This window comes from Microtus oregoni, unplaced genomic scaffold (assembly GCF_018167655.1).
Source record: "Microtus oregoni isolate MIOR12 unplaced genomic scaffold, Mior012 000008F_ref0000371, whole genome shotgun sequence".
Taxonomy (NCBI): domain Eukaryota; kingdom Metazoa; phylum Chordata; class Mammalia; order Rodentia; family Cricetidae; genus Microtus; species Microtus oregoni.
In genome coordinates this window covers 39,472,745-39,481,150 of record NW_024543067.1, presented here as the reverse complement: position 1 = coordinate 39,481,150, position 8,406 = coordinate 39,472,745, and the positions used below count along the sequence as shown (strand labels likewise).

At 44.1% G+C, this 8,406-nt stretch overlaps 1 protein-coding gene across 4 annotated transcripts in view; it reads right to left on the bottom strand.

Annotated features, from left to right (window-relative positions):
• Window positions 1-626: 626 nt before the first annotated feature.
• Bbs9 (Bardet-Biedl syndrome 9) overlaps window positions 627-8,406 on the bottom strand; it is a 426,448-nt gene continuing 418,668 nt past the window's right edge. For all 4 annotated transcript variants that reach the window (XM_041657113.1, XM_041657112.1, XM_041657114.1 and 1 more), the window contains 2 exons: window positions 1,185-1,292; window positions 627-1,037 (listed from right to left, as the gene is read on the bottom strand). In XM_041657113.1, coding sequence (XP_041513047.1) covers window positions 1,006-1,037; window positions 1,185-1,292 — 140 coding nt within the window. In that variant the 3' untranslated portion in view covers window positions 627-1,005. The remainder of the gene's footprint in view (window positions 1,038-1,184; window positions 1,293-8,406) is intronic.

Below are 8,406 nucleotides of genomic sequence, written 5' to 3'. Positions count from 1 at the left end.
TACCCCCTTTTGTGTACTATACAATTAAGGCTATTACATTTTCTGTTCTGTCTCCTACAAAAGGATACTGTAAATAACAGAGAAGGCATCTTTTGCATTTTTGATGCTTCACATATTAAGAAAAAAAAACCTATAAGCCACTTCCCTCTGAGATTTGATTGAGAGGTATCCTGACACTACCATGGGCATGTTTAACTAATCAGTATTACATCTGAATCCTACTTAGGCAAAACCCAAAGTAAGTAAAAGCCCTGTAATTACATATATATATATATATATATATATATATATATATATATATATATAATTATATTTTAATAATAGTAAGGTGTGGCTCCCTATATACCCTGGATTTGTGGAAGGCATCACTCAGAGGGTGACTAAAAGAGGATGTTAGTGTACCGGCTTCCTTAAAGTGCATTCGGGCCCACTAGGAAGTCACCCTATCCACGCTAGCTCAATAGAGCAAATGCAGTGACAGCCCCGAGCGCTTCTTCTCCTTATTAAATAGACACACCCAAGTCTTACTGGGGAGTAGCAAACTTTTCAGTGTCTCTAAAAAAAAATACAGAGAAATCACATGCATAACCTTTGTTATAAATTATGTCCAAGTTATTGTTTGACAATTAGATGCTTTATTAAACTTGATACATTTACTACATAAGAATTCTGTGAAAAAATGGGCTATCAAATTACTTTCCATCTGGATCCCTGCATTTTAAAGCCTGTCCCCCAATTCTGCCATCTTGCTAGACCCTCTGTCTATCAGTACTCCAGACTAAAGGCAGCAACAGTTTTCCTGGGAAGAAAAGACAAATCTTGTCTTTTGGATGACCGGTCTGTGATAGTCCAAGCCCTCCTAGCACACACAAAAGCTCCGACCCCATCTCCACGTAGTGACCTCCAGGGGTGAGCTTGGCAAAGCACCAGGGTAGGAGCACAGTGTCCATACAGGGTCAGCCTCAGAGAGGCCGTCTTCCTTCCGTCTAGTTAGCTTGACTCCGACTATTCCAAAACTCCCTGGAGGGCTGCAACTTCTGGGAAGAAGAAACAAAGAGGGGTAGGCTTGAATACTGACAGAAATGGAAAAACTGCCCAGTCACCCCCACCAAGATGAAGACTTTAGAAAACAAGTCGTTTTTCAAAACACTTCAATATGTCAGAAGCGGACCAGAGAGTCTCACCAGGCACAGGGGTCTCTGCGATGAGGTGCTTGTGGTTGGTAAACAGCTCTGCAGACTCTTCTAGCGATCTTTCATCGAGGTCTGACTCTGGGATTGGAGTGCAGCCACCTATGTGAAAAGCGTAAACAGTATCGTAAGCAACCGCTGAAGAAACCTGCCTTCCCACAGTGACCACACTTACAAGTACACTACACACAACAATGAGAGACATGACAGAGATCGTCACGAGAGAACCAAAACACTATCTTAAACCTTGTTTTATTCAAAGTCCTGGGAATGCATGGTCGTGTGATTGGAGCTTGGCAGCAGTGACAATAGCATCATCCTTCGAATTTCCTTGTCTGGTCAGAAAGGGAAACCTATATCAAATACAATACCTGCAGCATAACAACCCCTCTGCAGAAGATACAGACTATCGGAAATGATGAGGTGCACAGAATACGCACACCCTCCAGTGCAGAGGAAGGCTATTGGTGCTCTATGACTATGGGGGGGGGCTTCTCTAGACTTGATTTTCTCCCGGAATCCTGCACCTTATAGGACAAACAACCCCCATTTCAGAATGCGACAGAAAAGTTAGGGAACTGTCTTGTGGAACATTCTAACACAAAAGAGATTCAAGGATGAACTGTTTTTCAAAGCCTGGGTATATACCGCTTCACTGTAACCATCAAAATCTTGTATGGGAACCTCAAATCCAAGTGTGAGCTTCCTGATGCTGTCAGCAACGTGGTCTATTTTGCAATTGCTTCCTGGAAGTGAGTTAGCACACTGTATATTGTACAGATTTTTCCAAAGCCTTTCTTCTTCTTAATGAAGTGTGATTTCTTGTTCCTGAGTCCTCTCCTCTCACACACCGAGTCCAAAGCCTTGATACTTAAGTTTGGTTTTATGTGTGAGAAGTTTTATGACGCTCATGACATTTCGAGAAAGGACAGTGTGAACAGCTTACCTTCGCATCGCTTTGGAAGAGGGGCAGAGGCAAAGTCCAGCTCTGAAGGAAAATGCACCTTGCTCCCCACACCCCTACTTCTTCACTGAGAAATAAACCAGTGAGGGAAACTGGAGAGAAAGGTTTCCAAGTTCATAAAATGAGAGGCTTTCTGGGAGCACGAGGATTATTCATTGGTGGGTGGGGCTGAGCTGGCCCAGCTCTGTCTGCAAATAGCAAGACTCTACCTGTAAGGAGAACCAGGCTGAGTTCTAGTCTCTTTCCACAGGGAAATCACAACAGCTATTATTATTGTGCACTTTCGGGGCACTTAAAGCTCTCTATACATTATCTCAGTTAATCCCAGTACTCTGCTACCATGAGTAGAGGTTATTCTCATTTTTAGGATAGGAAAATAAAGGTCTCATGAGATTCAGTGAATCACCAAGGTCACACGGGTCTGCGGGACTTGGACATTTGAAGAAATCTATGGAACAGCCTCTGTGTTCTCCTGTTCACCCCCTCTAACTGAGGTGGAGAAAGATGAGGCAGGTGGCAATGGTGAGCAGGCCTTGGAAGCACTATCCAGACCAATGACAGGGAAGAGCAGACTGAAGGGGTATGCTTACTCTCGGTGGAAGAAACACTGTCCCCACAGAGAGAGGCAGAAGGTCAGTTTCCACTGTAGACTCACAAATCATTGACTTTTCTCTCCTTGGAACAGACAAGGTAGGAAGAGAAAGGGACCAGGAATGATATACAGTCATGATGCTACCTTCACATACAAGCAAACTCTAGGAGTGAGGCAGAGCCATCCCCTCCAGAAGACAAGAAACAGTGCAGTATCTACTGTGTGCACAGGAGGAGAAAGCTCCCATGTCTTCCTGGCTTCTGGCTGACTCACTACGAGACAAGATTACATATGAGTATCCCAGTTCTTTGTCACATGGGCACAAAAGGGAAAGTTGATGGCTACAGAAAAACAACAACCAACACAATTTCTTCTGTATCCAGGGCTCTACCCTCCTGAGGCTGGAATGGGCAGTGACTATGTATATCTCCTCTTGATCCCTCAGAACTTCCATTTCCTGACTAGATACATGGTAGGGGCTGACCAGTCACAAGCTCTACAACACAGGTCATTTGTACCTCCATGTAGACAGATGGCTTATCCAAGTACTGAGTCCAACCTTCTTTCTTTGGGTCCCATTTTATTAAAAACTAACTGATACTGGTAATTATAAATACCAAGTCTTCAAGATGGAATTTGAAGTCAGACTGACCACTCATCTGTTAGAATAAGGGGCTCCATGGTTGACCGCTAAAAGGGATGGCAATCACCTTGGTATGCAACCACTCATCCCTGGCTAATGGAGATGGGCATGCAGAGGTCAAGAAAGATCCGCCTTGCTCACCTTACTAGACCTGGATGGAGGTGGGTGGTCCTTGGACTTCCCACGGGGCAGGGAACCCTGATTGCTCTTTGGGCTGGCGAGGGAGGGGGACTTGATCGGGGGAGGGGGAGGAAAATGAGAGGCATTGGCGGGGAGGAGGCAGAAATCTTTAATAAATAAATAAATTAAAAATAATAAATAAATAAAAAAAGAGAGAGATCCGCCTGCTGGGGCATGGAAACACCTTTCGTGATTAAGAATCCCAGTATGGGGTGGCCAGTTCTGACAACCAGATAACTTGCTATAGGAAAAGGGCAGGCTCAGTAAAGCTAATGGGCCAAAGAAGGTAAACACAGAAAGTCAGAGGCCCTCCTGGTGTCACTGCTCTAAGTGAGACCATCTTAGCAGCACCAGAAGGAATACCTGGGAGCTGGTTAAAAACTCAGGATCCCAGACCAACCCATACCAAATTGAAACTCAAATCTGCTAAAGATAGATGATTATATTTGGTGAGAATTTTGCTAGGAGATGATGTATATATTTGTTAAGATATTAAAAGTAAGCAATAAAAAGAGAGAAATAAAACATAAAACTTCCAAACTACTAGAGCCTCTGAAGCTCATCCATGGAAGTGAAGCCCGGGTCCCATGGACGCCAGATGAAGTACCCTTGGCTCAGAGCCCATCCCATAAAAGGCGAAAGGGAAGAAAACCCACAGCTGGATGGAATCATGCAAACACAAACAGCCCGTGTGACAGGAGCCAACAAACTGGCAGATTCAGCAGGAACTGGGGATTCCTGACCTGAAACCAGCAAGGAGCTGAAGGAGGATGGGAGCGCAACAGTCCTGGGCACTGGGTACTGGGCACTGTGCTGTGCCTCTGCAACATGCTAACTCACTCCAGCATCCAACAGTCCTGCTGAGAAGGCCCCTGCCCTCACTTCACCAGTGTGTCTATAGCAGTAGGAATCCGGCTGTTCCTCTTCCATCATTTCTTCCCCAAAATTGCCCAGGGCCACTTGCAACTTTCTTGACTCAAGGAAATCTGGAATGGAGCTGAACCAGAAAGAGTTTAGAAATGCAAATACATCAACTTATGATGGTGTGAAACCAATGAATATTCGGCAGAAGCTGGATATAGATTTTAAAAATTACAAACCTAAGCCAAGAGGTGATGGTGCATGCCTCTCATTCCAGAGCTTGGGAGGCAGAGACAGGGAGGGTCTCTGTGAGTTCAAGGCTAGCCTGGTCTACAGAATGAGTTCCAGGGCATCCAAAGATATACAGAGAAACCTGTCTTGAAAAACAAACAAAAAAACACCAAAAAAAAAAAAATCCAGTCCAAACCAAACCAAACCTATGTACTGTGTGTGTGTGGTGGGTGCAGTGGGTGTCAGGACGTGTAGCGTGTGAAAGTTAGGGCACAAATCACACAAGTTGGTCCTCTCCTCTCCCAAGGATTGAATCCATGTTGCCAGGCTTGACAACAACTGCCTTCACTTGCTGAGCCATCTCTCCAGCCTGACTTAGAATTTTGAGTTTTGTGCTCTGTCCAGATTAGGGACCACAGTATCATCCTGCCTTGATGCCAGTCAGAGGCTGTGAGCTTTGGAGTCCAGCTAACCACATCATCTCAGGGGCTCTAATGGACCACATGACTGAACTATGAGTCTTAGGAGGTCAGGTAGCTTAAATGCATGGTCTGTTTATGACATCTTCATAAGACATAAATTCAAAGCCCATGTCACGGACTTATCAGGATGGACCCTCCACATACTGTATTTGCCTTTTAGCCTTGGTTTTCTATACCCAGGCTCAATGACATGATGGATCTGAGAGCTGTATAAATCTGAGGAAGGATAAAGATCAGCTGCTAAGACACAGTTATGACTGGCCTAGAAGCAACGACAACCCAAGGCTGGGTCCCAAGGCATAGAGAACAGGGCATGGGACACTGGGAAGATGAGCAGCAAGAATGTCAGCCTCTGCCACCGAGAGCCTGGAGTTGGCTGAGCAGACAGTCCCTTTAATTCTAAACCCTGTGTACAAGACTCTGAGTGGGGTGGATGGAGCAGACAGGCAATAACAACTAAGACTGGATTCCTAAATTCTGCTCTTTAAGAAGGGATGGTCTCGACATTTCTTGCATCCTGCCCTGACATCATCGTAGACTGTCAACCCTGCTGGAAAGTCCTAATTTATGAAAGGAAACTGAGAGATGACGGCGTTTGCCAGAGGCCACACGATCTCTAGAGCCTGCGGCCTGGCTCTGACGCAGCAGCACGTCTCAGACTCACTTGCGTTTCCAGTTTCCTCTCAGAACCAATACTTTAAAAATGCTTTGTTGCTTTGCTTTGTTTCTCAGGACATATTTTCTCCATGTAGTCCTTGCTGTCCTGGAACTTGCTTTGTAGAGCAGGCTGGCCTTGAACTCAGGGGTTCAAACTCTGGGGTTAAGCTACCACTTTTGGCTTAAATACTTTTAAAAAACAGAACTTGAAATGTGTAAAAAGAATTACCAAAAAATGAAAAGGAAAAGAATGCCAACTCTTATTCTTGGGAATGAGAGTCAGTATTTGCAAAGTCTCTTGTCAACTGCTATACGTATTTTCAACATTTTTTTTCTCAGTTTCAGGTAACAGAAGATAGAGTCTGGCTACACTGAAAACAGTGACATCTAAAAGACATGGTCGACCATAATTCACGGGATGTTTAGAATTGAGGTTATTAATAAGAGAACTCCAGAACACACCAGAATCTCAGTTATCTAAGACCCCAACAGCCAGTAACTAGTTTGTTTTGGCAACAGCACAGGCTTCTCCCATTTCATCCACACCCTTTCACATAGATAATACTTCCAAGTTGCCACAGTGTTCAGAAAATCTCTCCCCACCAATGCAGGCATCCAAGTTTTGCTTCTGTGGCTATGGGAGACTCACTTCTACTTTATACTGGGATCTTTAACAAAAGGACTATCACTGAGGAACTCTGGCACGTGAAGGGAGAACTCTGGATATATTTTCAGAATAGAATAATGTTTTAAGTAGCTATTACATTACAGAGTTCTATTACAATTAAGTTATTTGATCTAAAGAATTTTGGACCCAGTCTAGAAACCTAAACTTATATATAAAAATTTCAAAAATGACACACGCATTATGAGTTGTAAGCAACCAGCATAAAATAATTCAGAAAAAAACTTTATGAGTTAGAAATTGCATCGATGATGTTGGAAAAACAAGTCCCATTCATGCTGAACTGCACATCAAATTCTGTATCTGATCACTTAAACTTTTTGTAAACTGGTCATTCTTGAATAAATGCATGTAAAAACCCTCTTCTACTCAGAAAATTAAAGAGAATGTTTCAGTAAAATTCTCAATGACTAGGAATTATCCAAGCATTAGAAAGGAACACTAGGATTTTTGCTGGGATTCCAATTTATTTTCAAATCTGTTTCTATCTTCAAAGGCAAACTAAGATGGACAGACTTCTTTCTTACCAAGAACACCTGTCATCTGCAAGAGAATTACGTGGGTGGGGGCAGGGCAGCAACAAATCGAGCTCAGGCTTTCTCTGCTGGGTGCTGTTACACAGTTGACAGCGTTTAAAGGTTAATACAGAAGGTTGGGAAGAAGCAAACATGGAGACCATCTAGAATTCTGGAAACCAAACTCAGAATGCAAGGTGAGCAGGATAGCTGGCATGGGCTGGGGCAGGCAGAAGCCAAGGTCTCCGTCTGCTCACTTTCATGATACAAAGACTTCATCATGGCCAACTCTGTGTGTGTGTGTGTGTGTGTGTGTGTGTGTCTGTGTGTGTGTGTCTGTGTGTGTGTTTCAGTATTTATAAACAGGAACTTAGTGTCAATAGGCAATACAATCATCAAGGTCAATTTTAAGCAGCAAACACAATAACTGCAGATATGGAGCTTGGCAGTGTAGCATAGAGATAGTGTATTTATTTCTGGTGACTTGTTTTCAGGAAAACTAGAACAATAAAATAATAGGATTAGAAGCCAAGATAAAGTACCTAGAAAGGGGGCTGGAAAGGTGGATCTCATACGGCCTGACAGAATCTGCAGCTAAAATACAGTTCCGGGGGGAAAAAACAGGATAGTCTCTGCAAGCTTCACGTTCCAGGCAGCTGGAGGCTCTCCCGACTCAAGCCCCACCCGCCACCTCTCTTGCTTCCTCCTGATGCATCTCCTCCTAACACCCTATTCCACCCCAGTGCATCCTGGTGACCCAACTAGCCTGCCTCACTTTTACTTTGCACTCACCCTAAACCAGGAGCTTAGCCGGATAGCAAATACTATTTGGCCTCTACAGACTGTCTGGGCTCTGCTGCCACTGTTGTGGCAAAGCAGCCAAGTTCCATGTGTACCTGCAATGGTGTGCTGGCTGTGTTCCAACAGAGCTTTATTTACAAAAGTAGGTGATGGCCCAGGGTTGGCCCACAGGCAATAGTTTGCCACTCCTGTCCTACCTAACAAGGCTAATGGAAGCATGCTCGGCACCTAGAACACTGCCAGATGCCTTATCTTTCAGTATCACCAGAAGCACATCTCCTAGTTACCACAGCAGTTTCGAAGAATCATTGCTCTTCTGCCAAGAATGCTCTTGTTTACACAGCCGCAAACTTCTGCTCTTTTAACTTGCTTTTTTTCAAGTTTTAACTGTATAGAAGGATTCAGGGGGTTGTCCAGAGCTCCCATACATCTTTTGTTATCCCCCACATGATGTAGGAGGCTCATCTGTCTATGTGTTACTTTCATTGGTTAATAAAGAAACTGCCTTGGCCTTTTGATAGCCCAGCCCTTAGGTGGGTGTAGTAGACAGATGAGAATTCTGGGAGGAAGAAAGCAGAGTCAGGCAGACGCCATGGAGCTCTGGC